The sequence below is a fragment of the Vipera berus genome, assembly GCF_964194415.1.
Source record: "Vipera berus genome assembly, chromosome: 1".
In the NCBI taxonomy this organism is placed as follows: Eukaryota; Metazoa; Chordata; class Lepidosauria; order Squamata; family Viperidae; genus Vipera; species Vipera berus.
This window is the reverse complement of record NC_138202.1, coordinates 203,020,038-203,046,445: the sequence shown is the minus strand read 5'-3', so window position 1 is coordinate 203,046,445 and position 26,408 is coordinate 203,020,038. Positions and strand designations below refer to the sequence as shown.

The following is a 26,408-nucleotide window of genomic DNA, read 5'->3' as shown; positions in this document are numbered from 1 at the left end:
ATCACACGCAGGCCACGTCCCCTCTGGCTCCACAAAGGTAAAAAAAGCGTTGTGATACGTCACGATACATCACGTGATGTGATCGAGTTTGACATCCGTGATTTAGAGGGAGGCTCCAGAGATGTTTAAAGCATAAAACTGCTCTCATGAGGCAGAGTTCTTACTCAGAATAAGAGAGCACCCAAACAGAGATTGACATCAGTCTGAAGCTCCCTGCCTTTGTCCCCTCCTATAATTTGAACTTCTGAGCTTCAACGTCCACTTGATAATTATATTATCAAGCAGACAGAATAGTAGATTTAAATCATAAATTAATCTAGCAACAGTAAGTCAATCCTGAAATTTTGTCAACTATAACATTATTTTCAATGTTCCCTTTTTAAACAGAAGCTTTGATCAGAAGTGTTCTTCAATTATAGGTAGTATTTTTTTTCCTGTTTAATCCTTTCTTAATCAGAGCAGTTTACATTTATGATGGTGAAGCAAATGGAATCCAGCTAGGAAGGTTCTGACAACTGTAACATAAATAAATATGCATTCTCAGTAGGGAAAAATATACCTTTGACAATATGTATTTCCTACAAGAAGACTTAGGTGGGACTTGGGTTTTCCATCTTTGGATAAAATTGCCATTGCTGACAATTTTGGATATCAGAAGTGTCATGGTTGGGAAATACTAGAGTAGTATTTTTCCCATTATCCTGATAAGTAATTATATGGCTGGGACCTTGACCATAAATGTTAGAAATGTGCTATTTTCCATACTCTGTCACAATAATTGCAAAAAAATGAATTGATCTATGAAATAATTTTAAACCCCAAGCAATTTAGTTAAACATATTACATATATTCTGTGCCTAATTGTACATTTGTACTAAGCTACAAAGTAAAAAGAAAAACCAAATTATTCACATTCACTAACACAGCATTCTTCTCAAGTTTGACATTATGGTATGTAGGGTTCAGAGTCCCTAATCACTGCAGGTTTCCTAAAGTAATACCTCTTTTTGTTTATCTTACAGGTTTCATGATCAATTAAAGAGGCTACCATGACTTTGGACAAATTGGTTATCAAAGTAAGTTTATGATTGATGTAGGCAGAAAACCAATATATAAATAGCTCCAGTTGGATTTTATGGGAGCAAATCTTGTATTAATAGATTTTTTTTCTTATATTGAAATACACTGCTAAATGATTCTAATATATTTCCCTTTGGTGTCAGGCTAGCATAACAAATGATAGTGTTATTTCAGCCCACTAATTATTTGACTGTCTAAAGATAAGAGTATATATAAATTCAGGGAGAGGCCTGTGACTGCAAATTATCATCATAAAAGCAAACTATATTTGTGACCAGCCAAAGAATAAAATTGATTGTACTGTTAGTTCAGTCAGCTATTGGTAAAATGCCGTAATGGACTGGATCGTAACAACCATGAGTAGAGATGATAGACACTAAAACTGTTCTACAAAGACTTCACTGCTGGGAGCAATGAACGGGAGGGGAGAAATTACCTCAACCTATTCTCAAATTTCAATGAATAAGGATCTTATTTTTTTATGTGATAGAACAAGTAGTAGAAGCCTTGTGGTTCTGGAAAAAAATCATGTAGTATTACAACTGATTGTTTCTATCATAGTTTATATAATTTTGCTTCTTTCTGGGAAGTGAAACCCTTGTTTTGCTGAAAATACAAAAGAAGCCTCATATATACAGGTAGTCTTCAATTAATGACCACTCATACAGTGACTTATTGGAAGTTATGAAGGTGCTGAATGAGTGGCACTTATGACCAGCCCTCAGAGTTCTGACTGTCCCAGGACCTCCATAGTCACATGATCACCAGCCAAGCATTTGGCAACCAGCTCCTATTTAAGATGGCTGTAGCATCACATATCATGAGATCACCATTTCTGACCTCTGCCGATTCCCACAAGCAAAGTCAATGGGGAAGCTAGCAGGGAAGGTGACAAGCTGCTCTGTTAATTTGTTCTCACTCTTGTGGCTTTTCCCCCTGAGGAGCATGCTATGGTAACTACAGCATCTCTCCCCTACCGGCAGCAGTTACCTCCTTATCCTTAGGCACCTGGCAGCAGTCACCTCTGGCACTGTAGTACTTGTGCTGCATTGGCCATCCATGCCCCCTTCTGCACCCTTCCCCATCAGGCAGTAGCTGTAGTGGTGCAGTGGTTAGAATGCAGTACTACAGGCTACTTCTGCTGACTGCTGGCTGCCAGCAGTTCAGCAGTTTGAACCTCACCACATTCACAGTTGACTCAGCCTTCCATCCTTCCGAGATCGGTAAAATGAGGACCCAGATTGTTGGGGGCAATAGACTGACTCTGTAAATCACTTAGAGAGGGCTGTAAAGCATTGTGAAGCGGTATATAAGTCTAAGTGCTAAGCGCTATTTATCTATCTCCTTGTGAGATGCCTGGGACATGCAACTTCCTGCTGACTTCTCCATTGACTTTGCTTGTTGGAAGCCGGCAGGAAATTCTGAGGAAGTCCTCATTTAACAATCCACAATCCTTGCCCAGTAACCGTAATGGGGAATGCAAGGATTGCCATTGCTAAGCGGTGCAGTCAATTGATGTCTTCTATCATTTAGTGACAGAAATTCTGATCCTAATTAACCCAGGGGCTACCTGTATTGATTTAGAGTCGCCCACAGTATATAGAGGTTTTGTCAGAATGATAAAAGTATATTGTCACAGCATAATACAAGCTCCACCATTCACCTACTTATGTGCAACATTATGACACCTGTACAAAAGAGTGATTTTTAAAATTTGACAATCCTCCCCTGTTCCGCCTGTGGGGGCTCATGAGATGAACATGCTTTTCTGCATGTGAAAAGCATCTTTGCTTGCAGCCGAAAGTTTTGTCATTTTCAAATAATGTTTTTGCAAGCAAAAAAATACCCTGTGAAAAGATAGCCATTATTTGAATGAAATCTCTGTTCTCCTTGTGCCGTTTTCCCATGTCAGCTGTGTAAATCTTTCAGAGAACACTTGATTTTTATTGTCTTGGGAGTAATTGCACAATGGGTGGTCAATTTGTATTACTTTACTAAAGGCTATATGCAATCCTTCATGTCTCCTTTTGCAGCTTTTAATGAGAGCAGCTACTATTAACCCTCTGTTAGCGTCTCAGAGTTAAATATTAGAGTTTATATTTATGTTGCTCAGTCATACTCTAGCCTGATGTTCGAAAGAAACATGTTGGTGATCCTGAGTATTAATAATTTCTACCATTATGTAATTTTACTAATTGTTAAATCAATAGGAAATCTTGAGGGTGTTCAGTCCCCATTATATTAAGAAGGCAAATATTTAGAAGCATTGAGTTTCCTGTGAGTATGGTGAATTCACTCCTTGCTGACTACAGCTTACATTTTCCTTACAACTGGTATTGCATTGTAAGGTTATTGTAATATGGAAATTCTTGGATTTTGAACTTCCAAAGTGGTTTATTTCAGAATACTTCTATGTTTAGTGGAGTAGCTGTAGTTAGCGGCTTGAAGCATTTAACTTAAGTATTACATGCAATTAAGTCATTGAAAGATAGAGGGTAGAGCAACCCAACTGGCATTTATATTTCCTCATTTGACTGCATTTAAAACTTTTCTAATGATAACATTACGGGTACTTCCAAAAATGTGGCTCTGGTGATAACCAGAGCAAGGTGACCAGAGCAAGGTGCTTGGCTGTGAGAATTTATTATTGCATGATTTTTTTACATGTTAATCCAGTTTCAGTTCCTAAACTGCTGAAGATTCAGGTAGCTGAGGCAATTGCAAACTTCTGTTATCACTCAAAAGACCTATCTCCTTGCTGCTTCCCAGAGAGGCTGTAGAAAGAAAAGCATAAAATTTCCTCCTTGATGTACTTGGGGATATATTAGTTCTAAATGGAAAATTGTTCAATTGTTGGAAATCTATCTCAATACTTCCTGCTAAAAAAAACAACCTCTATCAGAGTTGTCTTTGGTGGGGGAAAACTTTTGCTTTTGCTTTTAGGCAGCTTCCAAAGATTTTGTCCAATTCACTGAAATTGGGATCATATGCCACTCACTGTAGTTTAAACTATGAGATAAGCTTACCCACATCAAATGATAATTAACAATTGCTCCTCAAGACTTTTTCTCCATGGTTAACAAGTGCCTCTGGGTTACTAGTGTGAATGAGTAAAGTTTTATTTGCACGATACTGAAAGTGTGGATACCTTCCAGCACTCTTAATAGAAAGGTAGGACAATCTATTGATCTTCTGTCAACATTCAGTCTTGTCCATGAGCTACTGCCTTAATTTCCACCAAGGACCACATTTGGTCAGGGATAGACAGACTTCTGTTGTCATTTTAGTTTCCCAGAAGAGATGAGCTAATTTTATGGCAAAGGTCCAAACCATGTTGTGGCTTGCAGACCACTGAGTCATACAAACAGCTCATGTGATGACAGGAGTGATGTAAGAAGAAATGTTAATCTGATGGAAACCTGATTTCTTTGGAGCCTTGTGACTACCAATCAATTGTCTATTGAGAGTCCAGAAATTGTTATAATTGTTGGTCGGTAAACTTATGTGGACTAGTAGTTCAGCGTAGAAATTCAGACGTTCATAGAATTAATATCCCAATTTAGCAGAAATTCAGGCATTCATAGAATTAATATACCAATTTAGCACAATCTAACACTGATGATATTACTTAGTTAGGTAATGAAATGTCTGTAAGAAAAAGCCAGCCTCAGAGACCACCAATAACCTCACATCTCAATTTATTTAGGCAGAATAGTTCCAGGGGTAGGCAACCTCGGCTCTTTTATGACTCATGGACTTCAACTCCCAGAATTTCTGAGTCATAAAAGAGCTGAGGTTGCCTACCTCTGGTTTAAGCAGAACAGTGGCTTCCTCAGACAGGTTTATCTAGTATGTCCTCAGTATGACTGCTACAAAATGAGATTTATTTTAAAATATTGATGACATAATTCTGCTCACAGATCTTATTTTAAAGAGAATCATAATTTCTCTTTAACATCTCTATCCTTACTTATTAAATACTTAATATTTACCGCACTGATGATGTTACCCAGTTAGGATAATGAAATATCTGCAAGAAAACAAGCAAGCTCAGAAAGCACCAAGGACCCCTCAGATACTTACATTTATTATTTATTCTTATCCTTATTTATTTATTTTGTTTATTATTACACATTCTTACTAATTATCCCTATTACATAGGGAGGGAGGAAGATAGGAAGGAAGTTTCCAACTCTCCCTTGCCAGCTTCCCACAAGCAAAGTCGATGGGGAAGCCGACAGGAAGCTGGAAATTGCTTTCACTCCCACTGATTCTTTGGCCTGTGTTGGTCATTCTGTTTCTCTGTTAGTAAGGAAATAATAAGGGACGCGGTGGCTTAGTGGGTTAAGATGCTGAGCTTGTCAATCAGAAGGTCGGCAGTTTGGCGGGTCGAATCCCGAGTGCCGTGTAATAGAGTGAGCGCCTGTTACTCGTCCAAGCTTCTGCCAACCTAGCAGTTCGAAACCACGTAAAAATGCAAGTACAAAAATAGGGACCACTACGGTGGGAAGGTAACAGCGTTCCTTGCGCCTTTGGTGTCTAGTCATGCCGGCCACATGACCACGGAGATGTCCTCGGACAAGCGCTGGCTCTTCGGCTTTGAAACGGAGATGAGCCCCGGCTCCTAGAGTCAGAAACGACTAGCACGCATGTGCGGGGGAACCTTTACTTTTACCTTTTTAAGGAAATGTCTCTGAAATGATGACCCAACAGATTATGGGTTATCTACTATTGTGGTAAAATTCTAGGTATATTTATTTGAAAACAACCTCTTTCAATCGGAATGGAATATATGTATGCAGTTTTCCTACGATTCACAAGATTATAAAAACAGTTTTTCTTCTCTTCCCCCATGTAGAAAAGTCAACATTGTCTAGATATGCATGGTTGTCACTGGCTGTTTTGATACTTTATCCAACTTTGTGATCTCACAAGAGCCATCAGCAACATCGGTCTCTATTCAACACTCATAAGCACTTTTCTCTACTCCTCCTCATAGAGTATCCTACTCTCCACAACATTATCAACATGTGTTATGAGTAATACCACAAATTGGACCCTGGATTCTTCACAAGTATTCTGCCACTCCCCCTGCTGAGGTTTACAAACTGCTCTCCCACAACGGTCTGGCTGTGATTCCAATTCCTTTCCTCCCATTGCAGTCATGTTTGGTTGATTCTTGATATTTCACGTTCTAAACTTTTTAGGAAGGGCTTTTTTAAAAATACTATTTGAGTTGTCAAAACAGGTGAGAGAATGTGAGTATATCAAACAGGTTTTTAATGATAAATCAGTGCTAGTTTCAATGATAATATGCTTGATTTCAAATTGAAATTCAGATTTTGTTTTCTGTGCAAGACATGGATTCTGCTTGGTAATATATTATCTAACATGTTTTCACTCAACTGTTTAGAAAGCTCTGGAAAATTCATTGGCTCATCTATTTACATCTCGGTGGTTTCAAATGTAATTTAGGAAGAGAAGAACACCTACGGTTTTAATAGCTTTGCTTCAGTAGAGCACATGTATCTTATTAGAAGGTCCCAGAGGATTTCAGATCATTTTCCTGATGTTGTAATACAATATTTTCTGTAGAGGGAGCAGTTGATCTACATTTGAACTACAATCTCCAAACCTTGGGTTGAAAATTAATACAGTACTATATTCAACAAGAAAAGTTTTACTTTATTAATTTTACTTCAGTTTTTTTCTGAAAGGCTGAATTCAACAATTTCATTGCCTCTTTGGATGGAATGGGATGCAAAGTGAAGGATGGTACAAAGTAGGTGATGTATAGCAATTAAGAGATAGACTTGAGGCAGGAAGGCCCAATTTGCTAGTCTGCCCTCAGCCACCTTAGACTGTTCGTTCTCTCTCCACTATACAGGGTGATTGTGGGGAAGAAAATCAGGAGAAGGGAGTGCCGTGTGTCCCACTTTAAGTCCCGAAATAAAATTGGGATAGAAATCAGTTGAATACAAGCAAACATGAATGAAAGAAGTTGTATAGCTCTATTAAAGGTGAGATTGGCATTACTGTCCTTGCTGGCCCTTTGATATAATACTAAAATGCTGTGATGCTGTGAAGATAGATACATAGATTAGCATTGATTTGGGAAGCCTTAGAAAAGCAATGTTCTATTCTAGAGAACATGCTTGTTAACATCTAACAATATTTTAAAAGAAACCAGCATTGGAATAATGTGGATTGAATGGGACTTTCTTCTGGGTTTATTAGATGGGTCTGGAGTTCCCATAGCGAGACAGAGAATGTAAAATGAACTTTTTAATCTGGAATAGCCCTGACTCTTTATTTTTCTTGGTGGAACAATTTTTTAAAGTCAGGGGATCACTCAATTTAATTTAAAACTGTGCAGATATTTCATGATGACTTGTTCTTAGTCTAACCAGTAAATAACCTTAAAGTTGTGTATGAGTCTTTGAGGTTCCTCAGTCAGGGTCTTTGGAGCCTCATGTTAAAAATCATGTACAGTAGTTTTCCCTGCCTCCCCTTCCCTTTAGATTTCATCTGGTAAGTGTCCCCGTTTGTGCTGTTGTTGAAATAGGCCTGTGTAGGTTGCTCTGTGCTGCCCCCTTAAGGAAATGCTATTGGCACTCTGTCTCCCTGCCCCCTTCCACACTATTAAACAGACTCTTGCTTAACCCAAGAAGGTGCTCTTGCTATCTCTGATGACAATGATAGCAGTAATTATGATATGAAATATGAAATGTTCTCCCACAAAAACAAGTTTTTGAGTTCTCTGCACTTCCTTAGGGCATTCTCTTGAAGGCTTTAATGCCAACTCCTAATAAAACTGGAATTATCTCCTCATTCCCTAACTTCCCTGTTTGTTCCCCTGAGAAACTGTTCCTTTGCCAGGTATTTTTCCCCCCTATCTTTTGGATTCCTATCATTGAACTTGGCCACTGTTAAGCCAGGATGCATGGAAACTACAGAAGTGTTTGAGATTACAACCTGGCTCCTTTAAATACCAAGCAAAGGGCGTCCTTTGCCTGTCATCTTATTACATTTTCCTTTCTCCTTTCAAGTTTGATGGTAGTAATTTTTTTGTCATTTGTATTTTGATCATTTAGCTGTCAAAATCCACTTTTGCTTTTCTGGTTGGTAACTTGATCTGACATCTAAGATGCTTAAAACTCCAGTACAGTTAATTATTTTCTTAGGTTTATCTTTGAACTGGGCTTTCTGAATTGTGAAGAAAATAGCTTTTTCTATCACATGTACATTAGTTTAGGGGTGGTTGAGAGATTTCCAGAATTTTGAAAGACAAATTGTTTAATAACATGTCAGTGATAACACTTATTTACCTGAAGGGAACTGATTGGGTCATTCCAGGTTGTTGCTCAGCTCATTTCCCCCCCTATTTTCTAGACAGATAAGCCCTCTTTAAAGCAAGTGAGCTACCTTGTAAGACATATGGGGGTTGTTACTTGACTTTGTAACATGCTAGTATCTCTATCTTGTTATCTCTCTATCTTTCCATCCATCTTTCCAGCTATCTATCTTCCTCCAACCCACCCAGTTATTAGTTTATTAAAATACAGTAGTCACCTGAGTAAGTGAGACTGTTGGACACCATTGAAATGTCTTTGGGACCTCTGCTGTTAAAGGCATTGGGGTTACATATCTTCTTTTATTTCAGTTTTGCAACCCTTTAATCCTTGAGGGGAGACATTCCCTTGATCAAAAGATTTAAAGTTGCTTATGAAAGTTGCTTTTTCCAGGTTTAGCTTGTACTGTAACTGTTCATGGGAGGATGAACAAGACTCACTGCCACGGAGAAATAAGGTTCAGATTAAAAGAAGCCTTTTGTTGTGATTCAGGGTCAGCCTGTGGGTTCGGCAGTTGGGTCGGATGACTCAGAGGAGGAGGAGGGGGGTGTTGAAGACCTTGCTGATGAGAGCCCTCAGCCAGGCCCTTCCCACTTGGTCACCACGGAGACCCAGCTGTGTGAGCCTGACAGCGTGGATGAAGATGACCCACAGCTGGCCCTGTTCAAGGACGCCCGACGCAGGAGGCAGTCAATTAGGAGTAAACAGAGGAAGGCAATGGGGCTTCTCGGAAGGAGGCAGAGAGAAGCCACGCCCTGAACTGTATATAAGGGGAATGTGTGGGGAGGGCTGGTTTGCTGAAGGCAACCGCTTGGATAGTTCGTGTTTCTTTTTTTTTTTTTTATTGAAAAGTTTTAAAATACAGTTTTCCTTTAAAAATCCCCCCTTCCCCCTCCCTCCTCCCCCCTCCCTACCTCCCCCCTCCCCCCCTCCCCCCCCGACTTCCCAGAGCTAAATACAAGGTATATATATAAAAAGCAATCATAAACAATCATATACTAACAATTATAAACTCTAAAATCCATCAATCTCTAGCTTATATAAGATAAAACAAATGATAATAATATTAAATATGTATAAAAAGAAACTAAAATAATAAAAGAAAAAAAAACGAAAGAAGACTTATTCAAATGCTACATAAAACTTCTTAACCCTATACTTGTTCTGGATAAAATTGTGCATAAAGGAAGGGTTGTGTTTCAGCAGGACCTTATCAAGGACGCTTTTGTGGATTTTTATTCTAAATTATATGCTAAGGAGAAAATTAATGAAAAGGACATTGATATATATTTGGAAAATGCTAGCATCCCGGTTCTTACGCAAGTACAAAAAGAAGGGATTAATCAACTGATCACAGAAGAAGAAATTTTTATAGCAATTAAGGAATTGAAGGTGGATAAAGCACCAGGTACGGATGGCTTGACTGCGGCCTATTATAAAAATTTACAATTAGAAATGATAAAACCGTTAAAGGAACTGTTCCAGACAATCCAGAGGGGGGGAAAGGTGCCACCGTCTTGGAGAACAGCTTTTATCTCTTTGATTCCGAAGGAAGACCAAGATGTTACTCAAGTTAAAAATTATAGACCGATATCGCTCTTAAACACAGATTACAAGATATTTGCTAAGGTCTTGGCTAATAGACTGATGAGGGTTCTGCAACAGGTGATTCATGGGGATCAAACAGGGTTTATTAGTGGTAGGCAAATGAAAAATAATGTGAGGCATATAGTTGACGTGTTAGAGTTTTTGGAAAGGAACAACCAGATTGCTGCGGTGCTAATTTTTTTAGATGCTGAAAAAGCTTTTGATCAATTGAATTGGAAATTTTTGTTGAAAGTTTTAGATAAAATGGATTTTGGGGAAAATTTTTTACAACCGATTAGGGCATTATATCAAAAACAAACTGCCCGAATTATAGTTAATAATAGCTTGACAGAAGCATGTAATATTGAGAAGGGCACAAGGCAAGGGTGTCCGTTATCGCCCTTGTTATTTGTGTTAACATTAGAGATATTATTGGTTAAAATTCGGAATTCGGAAAAAATTAAGGGGATTCGAATTGGAGATCAGGACTATAGATTGAGAGCATTCGCAGACAATCTGGTTGTTACAGTGACCCAGCCAGAGAACTCTGTTGTGGACCTGATGGAGATAATAACACAATATGGGAAGGTTTCTGGATTTAAGGTTAATGTACAAAAAACAAAAATTTTGGCCAAAAATATGACAACATCGCAAAAGGCCCTTTTAGAAGGTCTAACTGGATTTGAGATTGTTAAAAGGGTTAAATATTTGGGGGTGATTTTGTCGCCCTCTAATACAAAGCTATATAAAAATAATTATGAAAAATTATGGGGGGAAATTCAAAAAGAATTGGAGAGTTGGAAAAAATTGCAATTGTCTTTGTTGGGACGGATTGCAGCAGTAAAAATGAATGTCCTGCCTAAATTTTTATTTTTATTTCAAATGATACCGATTCTTAAGAAAGATTCTAATTTGGAGGAATGGCAGCGAGGTATCAATAAATTTGTGTGGGCAGGGAAAAAACCACGAGTTAAACTTAAGATTATGCAGGATACTCGTGAGAGAGGTGGCCTTAAATTGCCTAATTTTAAATTATATTATGAAGCTGCTGCATTAGTAGGAATAAGTGACTGGATTAATTTGACGCAAGGGAGGTTATTAAATCTTGAGGGCCATGATTTGTTGTTTGGCTGGCATGCATATTTGTTGTATGATAAGAAGGTAGACAACGTGTTTAGGGTGCATATTTTAAGACAGGCATTGCTGAGAGTTTGGAAGAAGTACAGACATAAGTTAAGTTGTAAGATACCATTGTGGGCAATTCCAAAACACGCAATAGAAAATATACATGCTGGCTTCAAACATGATTTGACTACGTACAAGGAGATTCTCAGTTTGGAAAGAAATGTTTGGTGTTTGAAATCATATAGCCTCTTGCGAGAAGAGAAGGTTGTTCAAAATTGGTTTCAATATACTCAGTTACGGGCCAGGTGGAAAGACGACCAGAAAAATGGATTTACAATGACTGATGAAAATTTGATAAAGCAAATCAGGAATCAGGGACCAGCACATATCAAACGGATATATCTTGCATTGATAGAGATTGACTCAGAAACAGAGCTTGTTAAGGATTGTATGATAAAATGGGCCCAAAATATCCAGGAAGCTATCACAATGGACACATGGGAAAAGATTTGGGTGAGGAACGTAAAATTTACACAAGCTCAAAATTTAAGAGAGAATTTTTACAAAATGTTTTATAGATGGCATTTAGATCCCAAAAAGCTTGCAAGTATGTATCCGAATTATCAGCCTAAATGTTGGAGGTGTGGTGATGAAGATGCAACATATTTTCATATATGGTGGACTTGTAAAAAGGTTAAGGCTTTTTGGATAAAAGTCTGGTGGAACATGCAGAAGATTTTTAAACAGAGGATAAAGTTTTGTCCGCAATTTTTTTTGTTGGGAATAATTACAGATGTTACAGTTGTGGACACCAAGTTGATGTTGAACTTAATTACGGCGGCAAGACTTTTGATAGGCCAATACTGGAGGAAAGAGGAACTGCCGACTATAGAGGAGTGGACTTTAAAGGTTTCTGACCTGGCAGAGATGGCGAAGATTTCGGCCTATTTGAAGGATCATTCGCAAGAACGCTATATTATGGAATGGAGAAAATGGATTGATTTTATCCAGATAGTTCGTGTTTCTTAAAGCTCCTGTTTCTTGGTTCGTGTCTTGTTTGTTTTTGTAGCTATAAATTTGGCAGGCGTCATTCCAGCCTCTTGCCGTTTGTAAAGGGGTTGTCCCTGCCTTTTCTGCAGGGCCGGTAGCAGGCTGGTACAGAACACCTTTCTGTAAATAGTCCTGTATGCTATATCTGGTTCATGATTGCTAAACTAAAACCTTTGGGCCTTGGTTGAATTATGCTGTTTGTAAGACTGGTTTGAAAAATTCAAGGTCTCCAAGTGCCCATTTTCCTCTCAAGAGGAAGAAAAAGGGAATAACTCCCATTAAATCTCCCATCAGTGACAGGATTTGAGTGCCTCTATGCTAGATGTTGATTCCCTAGGGAAGAATAGCAGAAGAGATGGACTCATCTTTTGTATGGTTGAGGAACATTTTAAATGTCATATTGCTGTGTGAGAACTATATTTATGTAGGTGGCTTTAAACAGCTCTGACCATATGAATATAGACTAGTTGCTCCTGGCTATCAAATCAGCATCCCACTAGGAAGTGAATGCATTGAGCGTGTATGTGTGTGAGACTGAATTTTTTGGAAGCAGCCTTTAGTGAATATGTTTTGTCAAGGTTTTATTTAAGCTCTCAAAATACTGGTTTATGCCTGTGTTGAAACAGAAAGCTGGAAAAAGAAAATCTTGCGCTAAAAAGCAAATGATTTCTCTTTAAAAAGAATCGGGTTAGTTTAATGCCACTGGATGGTTTAGGCACCCTCTTCAGTCAGAGGGTGCCTAAACCATCCTCATTTTTTATGTTTGTTTTATGTAATAAAAGCTGTGTGAAAAAATTGTCACCTTTCAGTAAATGGTGTTTTAAAAATAGTTTATTGTTAAAGTCAAACTTGCACTGAATATGAGAAGGAAGCCACACTCGCCCAGTGTGAAGCTGAGCTACATCATAATTTAGAATCATAGGTACCCAACTTTCCATTTATAGATGGCTGTAAGAGGCAAATCAGAAGGTTTTGCTTTCATTTTCACCAAACTGTGGCTTATCAATGTTTTTGAATTAGGCTCAACTCTGATTAATGTTGCCTATGTATTACTTCAAAGGAGGACAAGGAATGGGACAGTATTGGAACTAGAAAGCTTACAGTCTGTTCGAATTTGTGTGGCTTTCTGTTAATATTATTAAGTTCATAAAATGACTTGCGTATTTGAGAACTTTATCCCTTTCATTTTTTTATTGTATAAAGATCTAAATGAATAAATAATCTTGGGCTGTTTTGAAAAACCATAGATAACCCAAAGTTTACCCTAGGTCATTGATGTTGAACCTTTTAGAGACCGAGTGCCCAAACTGCAACCCAAAACCCACTTATGTATCATCAGGTACCGGGTGGGCATGGACCATTGGGTGGGTGTGGCCCATTGGGTGGGCATGGCCCATTGGGTGGGCGTGGCTGCAGTGCTAATGGTAGATTGGGTGGGACTAAAAAGTTCAATCAATCAATTCCAACTTTGCGAGATCTTTTTTTTCCCCGTGAGAAGTTGAAATTGATTAATTGAAACTTTTTTTTTCACATGGTGGTGGAGCCTAAAGGGAAAAGGTTTTATAAAACCCAGCTGAAGGCCTAGGACTGGGGCGGCGGCACGCGTGCCCACAGAGAGGGCTCTGCGTGCCACCTGTGGCACGTGTGCCATAGGTTCGCCACCACGGCACTAGGTTAAACCTTTAGTTAGCAAGTGATTCATTCATAGCTTTACTAGAAATGGAGAGGGGAGGAAACTCACAAAGGGCTGAGGCTTGTGCACTAAAATCCAAGCCATATTTCTGCATTATTAGAACCATTACATTGTGATGTTCTCTTAAGTCATGGTTCAGAGACCATTCCTTAAAATCTGAGTGAGAGAAATATGTAAAAAACAGATAAGTGATGAAATAACATTTTACTGTATTCAGTACCTTTATTTGCAATGTTATATTTTAACGAAATTCATATAAAATTACAACAATTCATGTCCGTTCAATTCTTGAAAGTGATGAAAGAAATTGACACTAAGGGGGGGGGGAATCATTACAGCTAGCTTGCAGTTCCTTCATGTGGACTTCCTTTCTGTTAACATTTTCTCCTGACTGATTTCCTACACACATGAATTAGCAACTTTAATTCTTTTGTGTGGAGAGGAAGTGAATTTGGTTTTACTTCTGTAAGTATCATGATGTTCTTACACATCATTAACAAAATCATTCTCAGGCAAAACATGACTGTGTAAAAAGATTTTCAGGCTTCATTTCCACATCTGATGTTTTATTTAGCAAGCATTATGACTCATGATTTCTGGGGCAGCCTTTTTGTAATGCTGAGCAATGGACTTACTAAATGAACATTTAGTTCATTTTATATTTTACTGCGTTATTATTAGTTTAACATAGTCATCCATCAATGGCCTAATTCAATCTTTCTCAGCCAAGGGACTTTGAAATGCCTTGAACTACAATCTGCAGAATGCCATCTTCCATAGGAATTCTATGAATTGTGGTCCTACGTATATAGTTCAAAGACCCTGGGTGATGGAAGGAAAGCTTATTGTGCAATATTTGTTATATAAGCCACTTCATTGTGACAGATTACTCAGCTATACTTGCCAGTTAAAAATAAACTATTGTAAGGAACTGAAAATCTGCTGCATCCGGAAGTCCATTCTGGGCCTGGGCGTCAAAAAATTAGCTACCGGTTCTGCTGAAATGGTGCGAACTGGCTGAATCCCACCACTGTATACAGGTAGTCCTCAACTTATAACTGTTGTTTCAGCGACTGTTCAAAATTATGGCGCTGAATGAAGAGACTAACCACCCCTGCCCAAAGTTACAGCCGCTGCAGCGCCCTCACATTCCCATGAACAAAATTTGAGTAGTTGGCAGTCCAGTCACACTGATGACTGATTGCAAGGGCATTCTAGCATGTTGTAATGCTCTGCCCACAGCAGTTTTGGAAGGCTGATTTTAAAAAGTTCCATATGAGCTGAGACTGTCCACCTGTGGACAAGGGGGCCATTGAAACTACAACTCATCTCTTATTGTACTGCCCTCTTTATAAGGACTCATGGACTCATTTTATAACACCATATCTGATTAAGGTACCCTGGGAATTCTGGTATCTTTTAAGTACAGTTAGTATTATTGGGTCAGTTTCTCTGAACATAGCTAGGTTTTGCTACACTGTCTGTAAAATTAGGCAGACCTTGGTCACCCACAGATGATTTCACTATCAGTTGTAATGTTACTATACCCTGTCCTGTTCAGTTCTGTTCAGTCCTGTTTTGTTTTAATGTTTAACTTTTGTGCTATTCTGTGACCATAATAAAAATTGATTAATATGACTAACTGCAGGGATGCTGCAGCACACATACCCCAGTCTGTCTTGCCCACCCATTCTGCCCCACTTGGTCCCCACACTCTCCTCCCCACCCCTCATCATGTTCAGTCACTTATCTTTTCCATAGATCTCCTTTGGGAAGCAACCACTCTGCTGTGGCTTTCCTACACAAAGGCTGTGTGGTGTTATCTCAGAAGTGGGTGCCATTTTGGGAGTAGCTACAGTGATTTCTGGGATAATGCTACGCAGCCTCCATATTGTATAAGGAGGGTGAGGGCAGATTGTCTGGCTCTCCTTCTGAAGCACAATCTCTGAGATCTTGTTATTGTTATATACACAAAAATGTGAAATTATAGCTGCCAGTTCTTTAGCTGTTGGTCTTCATAAGCATTCAGTTGTTCCAAAGTTGTTCCAAAAAAATCAAGTTGTAATGTATTAGCATAGAATAAGTGAGGTTCTAAGTAGTAATGTAGACTTTTGTAATTGATAGAAGGAAGTTTTGTCAATGCACAGATTTAAGTGTGGTCCAATATTTTTTTTATGGCACCTAGTATGCTGACTGCTATGACCACTTTATGCCATAATCTTTCAATTTTGATTTTTACATCTTACTACTGTGATCTTCTCTAATTCTTTGTCTTCTAGTATTCCCTGGTATGTCTGTATCAGTTATCAACACTACTAATATTCTTCATACTACTAATATTACCATTGTATATATGCCTACAAATCTACTCTCTTTAGCCCAGAGAAGAACTCTGTAGTTCTACAGCATGGGGAACTGTAGTTTTGAATTTTATGCTAGTTAATTTGAATATAATGAGACTGTGTATGCATATAGTGAGTATGGTATACAAATGCACACCCATACTTGAGAGAGGTTATTTTATGAACTTTTCCACATAAGAAACCTCTTTCATCCTTTATTCTTCTCTGTACGTAATTATTTAACAATTAGCTGTATCTTAGGAAATATTGTTTCATCCTGCAACATGAAACTTTTTAATATTCAGGGATTTTAAATAGGATTTCTTGTGACAAATGGCTTGCTAAGTGGAATAAAACAAATATTTTTTAAAAAAAAAAACAATTTTCACGCCTGTATACAAGAATGGATCTTAATTCTATACGAAGTACAGACATTTTCAGAAGATTTTGTATCAAATGATGGCTTGTGGTTGTAGACAACCCCCTGAGCAAAGTAGATATCCAAATTTCAGAGATCTTTTCCATCCGTTGCATTTTTCTCAGCATCACCTGTGTAGATCATGAATGCACTATCATAGGTGTATCATGTAGACTTATGGAAAGACCATAGAGTATTGTGTGGAATAGCATGGAAACGGCTATAGGGATAGGGAAGAACAGGAAATTGTAACTAGGTTAGTAGTCAAGCTTTGCAGTGTAGCAGCTATTTGAAAAGGCAGGATGGTCAGAGTTTCAAGGTGCCTTCCTTTCAATCAAGTGTGTTTAGGTCTCCATTTATAAATGGATGTTTAGCACTGTGGGAAGTCAGTCCCCCATCAGAATACCAGAAAGGCACACTCAGATTCAGGTCAAAGTACATGACACAAGAAATACAAAGCCTCAAACAGGAACAACTCCAAACACAAAAGCCCAGGAAGGTAAAACCCACCACTCCCGGCAACATGTGGTCAGCTTTCCAAGAGCCATGTTTTTGTCTGGCTTTGCTCTTCAATAAACTAGAACCTTCTTTCTAAAGCAGTCTCCATTTTGTTTATTCCCTGCTTGGACTGGACCCTGATGAAGGTTTTTCTTTCAACAGCACAATTAGATACTTAATAAACACATTCTTTTCAACTCATAAAGCCTTTGGGGTCACTACAGTTACAGTTAATAATTTCTATGAACTGGATATTTTTTAAAAAAATCATTGTGGTTTTCAAGGTGACAAAAGAAGGTTGCACTTTTACCTTGGTTTTCCATGGGATACAGTGAAATACATTTCAGAATGATCTATGATCCCCTGTTCTTACACAATTTAAATGTATGCGGGATCTCTTCCAAAGCCATTTTATGGTAACTGGTTTGATTTGTAGCAATGAAGTGTACCAGAAACCTTACATTTTGCAAAATGCCCATGCTAGGTCTTGAGTGCAAGTGTGTGTGTTTACTGAAGTAGATATAGCCAAACTGAATATGTATTTTCCTGTTCGTTCTTGCTCCATCTTGCTGGGTGGCAAGTAGTCTGGGAAAGTGAAAGGGAAGAGGGCCCAAAATGAGAGTTTTTTAGAGAGGGAGGGAATGACTATAGTGTGCAGAAAGAAGTAGGGAGGAAAAACAGATTAATGAGGAAGTTTGTGGGTGTTCTTCATATCACAACTTGAGAAAATAACCAAATCTTCCAACAATTTTCTAATGTGTATAGTATTTGACCTTAATATATATAATCAATGTGATATGTTTGCTTGGGTGCTGGACATTCTTGTCCTTTGAAAATTAGATAAGAGTTAACCACAGAATTTTAGTTATTCTTCCATTCTGGCAAACTGAATCAGCTTCTCCTAAAGGAACAAAGAAAAGAAGGAAACGGCGTAATGCCACAGGGATTTAATTCTAGGGGAATTTAGCATGCTTTCCTGAGTCAACTATTGTTAACAATCAAGATCATGGCGATTTTCTTAGATGTCATCTGTAAATGATATACTTGTTTGATACCCAAATCTTTTACAGAAATCTGCTCTTAGGCCAGAGGACAGATTCAAAATCTTTGTGAATAATACATATTTATTCAACAATATCTTTGTACAAATGCAAATGCTTCTTAGTCTTTGGGGTGGACTGAGGTTATAGGAAATCTCTGTAATCAGAAGGGCTACGGAAAGCTTCACTGGTGTTGCATGGGGCCTTTTTGGGAATATATGTCTCACACCTGCTGGTTCCAAGGCTTATTGGAAATGATATTTTCTTTGAAAAACAGACTGTAAGGGGACAAGAGTTTATTTATTAATGAATTACTGCAGAAATATTCCAACAGAGGAGAGCATTTGTAGTTCAGCTGAACTGTGCAATCCTTGGTTCTCTCTGAGCTTAGTAGTTTGCTTGGAGATATTTCATTATCCAAGTAGGTAACATCATCAGTTCTAGGGAACGTGAGGTTTGTTCACTATTTACACAGCCAGTGTTGATGGGGGTGTGATTTTCTCTTTGGAGGTTCCTTGATTAGAGTATTATTTTGTGCTTGATTGTTTGCCTACTGTTAATCACTGTTTATCTGGGTATCTACAGCTGGTCTTTTTCTTTCCTCCTTAGTTTTTTTATTGCCTCTTTTGAGGTCTGTAAATGTGGATTATTTCTATGTGACAATTGAGGGCTGATTCCCTACCATTTTTTTTTAAATTTAGCTTGGACAAGGATGCGTGCAATTTATCAGTTGAAAGTATGGTTAAATCTGTCCACGTCTTCTGAGATTAAGGAGTTTTTATCATGCCTTCTGACTGCTAGTTGGTGTTCATGGATGTCCTCTGCTAGTCCTTACAGTCCTAACACAATATGTTGTAGATGAATCCTATTTTTTCCTATTTAGGTTATTGGGTTGTTTTGTTTGCTTAAGATGTTTTTTTTTTTGGGGGGGGGCTTTCATTGAGTTGTGTGCTATGGTGATGTCCTGTGACTGTGACTGTTGGTTTTTCTGAGATGTTTTTAGTGTATGATAGGGCTATCCATTTTATGGGAAAATGTTGTACTGTATAAGAAACCAACCACCTACACAACATTTTCCAACAAAACATACATTATCAAAAAGTGCATGATAACTTAACCCACTACAGCACAACCAACACAAGCTATGGAAAGGATGACACCTGCAAGCAAACAACTAAGCTGAGAGAGCACCAAGGATTCTGAAGAATGATTGGCAAAGAAAGTATATCATATCCACATGATGCTTAATCTTCAGATTTGAGGGACCATGACTATAACAGCTTGCTGGTGAATATGACTTTTATTTCATTAAGCATTTGAAAACATATTTCTACCGAAAGCCAACATTCAAAGCTGGAGGTAAATTGGAAAAGTAGATCCTATTTCTGTTTTGCTCAGTGATTGCAAAAAGGGAGTTTCAATTTCTTTTTTCAACTAGCCCATTTTATTATTTTTTTGATGGTGATGTAATTGTCTTAAGCTCCAGCAACACATTTCACCTCAGCCAATTTTTCCCTAGAAAGTAGCTGCCATTATTCACTTTATATGTGTCTCCATTCCACTTAAAAATCTCATCAATTTGTTTTGTCTCCCACAATTTAGCTGGAACTCGAAGATCCTTGGAGGAAGTTATTTTCTTGCACGTTTACCTTCGTGATTGGTTCTATAATGGCGATAACTATTTCATGCAGCAGTCTATCTTATTTGCCCTTCTCTGGAGAACAGGAGAGCATCTTAGTTTGACCTCTGTCATCATTAAATCACCTAACTGCTTGTTAAATTTCCTGCCTGTCCTACCCTTGATTACCTTCAGTTGAATCATTTTTATTCACCAGCTTTCTGGGTGTATGCTTAGAACATGCATTAAATTGTATCTAGAGAATTTTTGTAATCAAATGGTGGCCTCACTTGTAAGTAAAATGATTTCCCTGCTTCTTTATTCTTGAGGTTATGCTGCAAAATAGACCACACGCCAATAGCCAAGTATCTAGCCACTTAAGCATGTAAACAGTCTGGCTTCTTACGAAGTGGAAAAAATTCTTGTGCAGTGTTTTTAATACAATCAGCATGTTAAAAGTACTGTGTGCGGCTATGTCAGCTTTGTTTGGCGTAATCTTCTCTTTTGTAGCCTCCCCATAATATGGAACTAAATTGTTAACTTGTGTAGATTTTATGTAGCAATTAGTTTCTGGGGTGATATATATTCATATCTTTCCATCAACTGAATTTTAAGCAAAGGAAGCTGCACACTTTGGGAACTGATGTTACATACAGAGTTCATATGTTGCAGGAAGCCATTGTAAAACTCTTTCATCGTCATCATAAAACAATTGGCAAGTTTGGATTGAATTTTGACTTTGTTTTGGCTTTGTCTGTTTCTGGTTGTCTTACTCTCTTTATGTTGGGAATGCCTACTCAAAATTCTGCTTTTCATTCTAGATACGCACAGCCACATTTTCATTTGGGCAGAACAGATAAGGTTCATTATATTTGTTCTGGGGTCTTATTGCTACCAGTTGTAATTTATTCATTCTCTTAGTTTTCTCTTTGAGCCCAAATGATATTACATACCATGCTGTAAGTATTTTTGAAAACGTATAGCTGATCACTCTTGGAAACTGATTATCTTAACAATGTGGATCCTATTTCTGATCCTGATTCTTATATACGGTGTTTCCCTGAAAATAAGACCCAACTGGAAAAAAGCCTTAGCATGATTTTTCAGGACAATCGTAACATAAGCCCTATCCCCAAAATAAGCCTCACTTAAGATTATCAGCCATTTCGTACCATATTTCCCCAAATATAAGCCCTAACCAGAAAATAAGCCCTAATGGGTCTTTTGGATCAAAAATTAATATTAAGACCTGGGGTCTTGTTTTCAGGGAAACACGGGTATATAATTGCACATCAGGAACACACATGGTGGAAGATACTAGGATTTTTGTATTTATTCTCCCCATGTTTTGGCCTCTTCTAATGGTTTTCTTATAACTGCTGTCAGATGGAACAAGAATGATGGGAGTTGTAGGCCAAAGCTTTAGAAAGGGATCCTATTGGAGAAATAATCTCATTAAGACAGCAGTCTTTCAATACTGAGGGTCTGTACAGAGAAGAGGAGCGGATCAACCTATTTTCCAAAGCCCCAGAAGGCAAGACGAGAAACGATGGAAACTAATCAAGGAAAGAAGCAACCTAGAACTAAGGAGAAACTTCCTGACAGAACAATTAATCAGTAAAACAGCTTATTTCCAAAAGTTGTGGGTGCTCCATCACTGGAGGTTTTCAAAAAGAGATTGGATGGCCATTTGTTTAGAATGGTATAGGGTCCTGCTTGTACAGGGGGTTGGACTAGAAGACCTCAAAGGTTCTGTGATTCCATGATGATTTCCTGCGTCTTACAACCTGGGAAAGAGATGGGCTTTATTTGCACTATACCTTTAAGTGTCCAGCTAGTGGCAGCCATGATCCCCTAGCTCAGGGGTCGGCAACCGGAAAAAGGAAAAGAGCCACTCAGAACCGGTTCCATCACACAAACAAAAAAGTGGGAGCCGCAAAAAGTGCGCATGCGTGCGTCCACTCACGCGCATGCGCAAAATGGAAGGCACCTGTGCGGCGACGGGTCTCCCCTTTGGAGAGGTGCGCGCCGTCCCGTTCGAAGACCTGCCGCGTTCGTCAAACATGGACGAACGCAGAAGCTGTGCAAACGGGATGGCGGCGGTTTGGAGAGTGCGCACACACCTCTCCCAAGCCGCCGCCGTCCGGAGACCTGCCGCGTTCGTCAAACATGGACGAACGCAGAAGCTGTGCAAATGGGATGGCGGCGGTTGGGAGAGGTGCGCGCGCACTCTCCAAACCGCCGCCATCCCGTTTGCACAGCTGCCGTGTTCGTCAATGTTTGACGAACGCGGCAGGTCTCCGGACGGGATGGCGGCGGTTTGGAGAGGTGCGTGCGCACCTCCGCCCTTCGGAAAGGTGCGCGTGCACCTCTCGGAACGGGCGGTGCCACTCCATTTGGAGAGGTGCGCGCGCACCACTGCCCGTTCGAAGAGGTGCGCGCGCACCAGGCGGCTGGGAGCCACAGGAGACGACCCGTGCCCTAGCTGATTTGAGAAAGCTGAGCAGGGTCAGCCATAGTAGTTGTAGGAGTATGCAGAAAGGGTTTCCAAGTGCATGGGAGTGTGAACACAGCAATTTCCAAAGCAGCTTTGTCCGTTTCCAGTACTGTGTAGCTGCAGTGGAAGAAGCCTGCTGCAGCAGCTGTGCAATCTGAAAAAAGAAGCTCTTTTAATCAATTACAGAAGTGTTGCATTCATATTGCCCTGGCTTCCTAACCATCTCTTCTGATTCAAGTATTAACTATTATGGTTAGTACTGGATGGGAGACTATTAAAAAAACCCAATTATTATTTCTTTCTATTTTGATTTTTTTTTTTAAAAAAAAAGACAGCTTTCTGTTTTGAATTTAGAAAAGATAATTACTATAGTTGAGGTTTATTTTTTGTATCGGGCAGATATTTTTAGGTAAACTAATGAGTCTTGAAAAAGGAGGATTAGATTATTAACTTGATCAAGTTATTTCAGTAGCATACAGATAGATAGATAGCTTATTTTTCCAGACATTTGGAAAAAATGGTATTGTCTTATTTCTCTGTGCTTTAGAACACATTCTGCTGACATAATATAAGTTCAATCTTAGAAAACCAGCAGGAAATACGGTGTGCAAAAAGGTTCAAGGCAGTTAGACATGAATACAAAAAGATACAGGGTTGTATTAAACAGAAAATTAAAAGTTCAATAAGATGTCAATGATAAAATGTCGGATCCCTAGAGGATAGTACTATATGCGAAGAGAGAGGAATATGAGATTGGAGAAGAATCTTCTCCTAGGTTTGCAAGGTTTCCCCATTTAAAATCCAAACAGCTGATTGTGATGTTAAAACACAATTAAGTGCTGAATAATAATTCTGTTTGGTGTTGTTTTTTTTTAAAAAAAAACCCTGCTTTCTATGTTCTAGGAATGGGCTTCTGACAGTGGGAATTTTGGAAGAAATTAATCAAAGCTGAAGGACACTTGGGACCAAGCTTAATGTAAACCAGAGTTGGATTTCAGCAAGTAGGAGGAAGAAAAGTAATCTCTAAAAGTTAATGGGCCAGCAATTATTCACTGATTGTATGAAGCCGCATTTCTATATTTCCCCAACAAGTTCTAAGTTTGCTATGAGATTTTTTTTTTAAAGAAAAGAATGGACCACAGAATATCATTGCTTTTGTTGGCATTTTAAAACACAGGGAAGGTGGGAAGAGTGTTTTCTATTGAAAGACCTGTTCGCTACACAAAACACACCAAACTCTATAGAAAATCAGGAAGGAAGATTCCTGCTATTGGGAAGGCTCATTGATCCAGCCAAGGTTTCTTGCATGTTTGTTTGCTAGGTTTATAACCCACCTTTTGTAGAGGAGCTCAAGATGGCATGCAAACTGCTCCATCCTCCTAACATTCTCCATAGCAATCCCGGAATGGAGGTAGATTAGAACCTGGTGGGTCTCTCCAATCTTAGCCAAGATCTTCTTTATCATTACACTACTCTGGCTCTTGTTGTTCCCTGATTACCAAAGAGCAGGAGGTGACTTTTGGCAATGGCCTTTCCCTTCTGCCCTACCTTTCATAGTTTTCTGAATTGTGACCCTATACTCTAAAACTGTCTTGGGATGAATAGTATTGGGGTGTGTGAGAGAAAGCTTAAGAGTTTCATTCCCCCCACCCCACTCTGCTTTGTTCTTGAGAGTCTCTGTTAGAGAAAGGAATCTTTTTATCAGTTGAGGATACGCCACCACACCTGAAGTATTTAGAATTCCACTTATTTTTTTATGCTCTCTCTTTTGATATTTATTTAAAAAAACCAGTGGGTTTCCAGATGGAAAGATGGCAGATTAGCATGATTCTGAAATAGTGGCCATGATGCAGAAGCAAAAGCTGACAGCTGGGCAATATAGCTGAGCTAATAGAGCTTCTCTAGGTAAGGACAAGCCATGGCATCATACACACAAGCTCCAGGAGGGACCTCCTTGCAAGCAAGCCCATAAGGCCTGGAGAAACCCTATGAGCAATCTGTGAGTAGAGTATTGTAACTCTACTTACAGGACACTGGGGCTGCCCAATCTAATTTCTAAAGCATGTTTAAATGGAGTAAATCTTAAGTTTAAAGAGACCTTCACAGCAGCAGAGCACCTAATGCCATCTGGGTAAGTGTACCTTTAATCTGGCAAAGATTAAAGTGAGGAAAGAATCAGTTACAAAGATTTAAAAAGAATTGAATGGGGGGGGAAAAAGCTTGCCAGGATTTTGAAGTAGGAAAGTTAAAAAATGGAGTAAAAAGACTTAAATTTGGAACATTGCCTTATTTAAAAGCTTCTTTTGAGATAAACAGATAACCAATATCTCTTTGAGAAAGGATAATGTTTAAATTTCTTAAGGAAACTGATTGAGTTTAAAAAAAAGAGATAAATAAAAAAAGAAGGGAAACAAAACTGTGAGAAGACCACGTGATTACAGACGTATGGAGTGATAAGAGGGACTAAAGTGTTATGGGCCCCCAAGAGGCCAATGAAAAATGGACTCTTGTGGCAGGCCAAACCAATGTAGCCTCATTTGATGTCCTCAGACTCCCATCACCTCAACTCCTCAGGCTGTTCCACTCAAGGGGCCAGTGCTACACAGGCTCAGAAAAGCACTTATTCTTTTTTGCTGCACTTTTATGGATTTCAAATTTGAAATTAAAAAATGGTTATTACTAAAGCGAGGGGACATTATAGAAGGGAGGAGAGGATTGTAGGAATAAAGAAGAATATTTTTGTGTATGACTGATAAATTCTTAGAAAAGGATGCTATTTCATCAGTCAGCAAACTATATCAAAAGGAGACATATTGGGTTATACATAATGGAAGATAAAATAACAAGTACTTACTGAACCTTTTATAGCCTTTTTGTTGAAAATAGAGCTAAGATGGTTATTTTTAGACTGGACATCTAAAAAGTGTTGAATAAGGGGATGATTGTGGTTATGTTTTAGAGGGAGCAGGGATAATGATTTTGATTTTAACAGCTGTAATGACTGGAATTCACGTCTTTATCCCTTTTTTCCTTTCTTTTCCTTTACCTGTTGTTCCCTGCACTTTTTTTCTTTTTCTTTTATTCAAGTAAATATTTTCAATAAAATGTTTTTTTAAAGAAGTTTATTAAAAACAGCATTAAGGCCATAACTTCAGGATAATTAATATGACAGGGTTTTTTTTAAGTTCTAATCTGGAAGTAATAATTCTTGGAAGGACTGTTAGGATAAGAAAAAGTGTTCCAAGCAACCTGCATGAATTAACTGGCATAGTCTTGCTAGCGTTGTAGTTGAAAATGTAATATTTTACACTGTAACTTTAGCTGCATAACAATAAATATTTATTAATTAGATTTATATTTCACTTTTCATTCAGGAGCTCAGGTAGTGTAGATACACTATTCTCTCTCTTCCTATATTTTCAAGAACAACCGCCTTATATGGCAGGGCTGGGCAATTAATTTTCCCAAGGGGCCAACGAGAAATGCACTCTTGTAGCAGGCCAAACCAATGTAGCCCCATTTGATGTCCTCAGACTCCCGTCACCTCAGCTCCTCAGGTTGTTCCACTGAAGGGGCCAGTGCTACACAGGCTCAGAAAAACACTTTTTCTCCTTGCCCTCCTGCAGCTCTCAGCCTGACTGAAGGAGCACATAGCAACTGCACAGAGCCGGACTCGACTCCACTTCTCCTGCCCCCTGCAGATCCCTTTATTTCCATTTAATTTCTAATTTTCTATTGACCTCACACAGGCTGGACAGGGACATCTAAAGGTGCGAATTTGGGCTGAGGGAGCATAAAATGCCCAGGTTTGCTATATGGCATATACATCATAGAATACCTGCAATAGTCAGCCTTTTAATGACCTGAATAGATCATTACATTATTCTTTGCTGTTCTATTACAAGTAAACTTTATTTTCTCAGAAGTAGATTTTCTCTTTGCCTTCCTTCTTTAGCATTGTCTTCTTGCTACAGCCTTTCCTAGACTGGGAGAGCTCCAGATGTGTGGATTTCATAGTCTCAGAATTTTCCAACCAATGTGGTAGCTCCTAGAAATCCTGAGTTTAAATCAACTTCCCTGTATTGTGGCAGGGTTGGAGAAAATGGCT

General features: G+C 38.7%; 1 protein-coding gene across 2 annotated transcripts in view; it reads left to right on the top strand.

Annotated features, from left to right (window-relative positions):
* SLX4IP (SLX4 interacting protein) overlaps window positions 1–26,408 on the top strand; it is a 103,030-nt gene that overhangs the window by 17,473 nt on the left and 59,149 nt on the right. The window contains exon 3 of one of the 2 annotated variants that reach the window (XM_081315047.1): window positions 1,023–1,076. In XM_081315047.1, the coding sequence (XP_081171173.1) occupies window positions 1,050–1,076 (27 nt within the window). In that variant the 5' untranslated portion in view covers window positions 1,023–1,049. Of the gene's footprint in view, window positions 1–1,022; window positions 1,077–6,139; window positions 6,329–26,408 lie in introns of those variants that run through there. The other variant, XM_081315048.1, reaches the window with a different exon arrangement.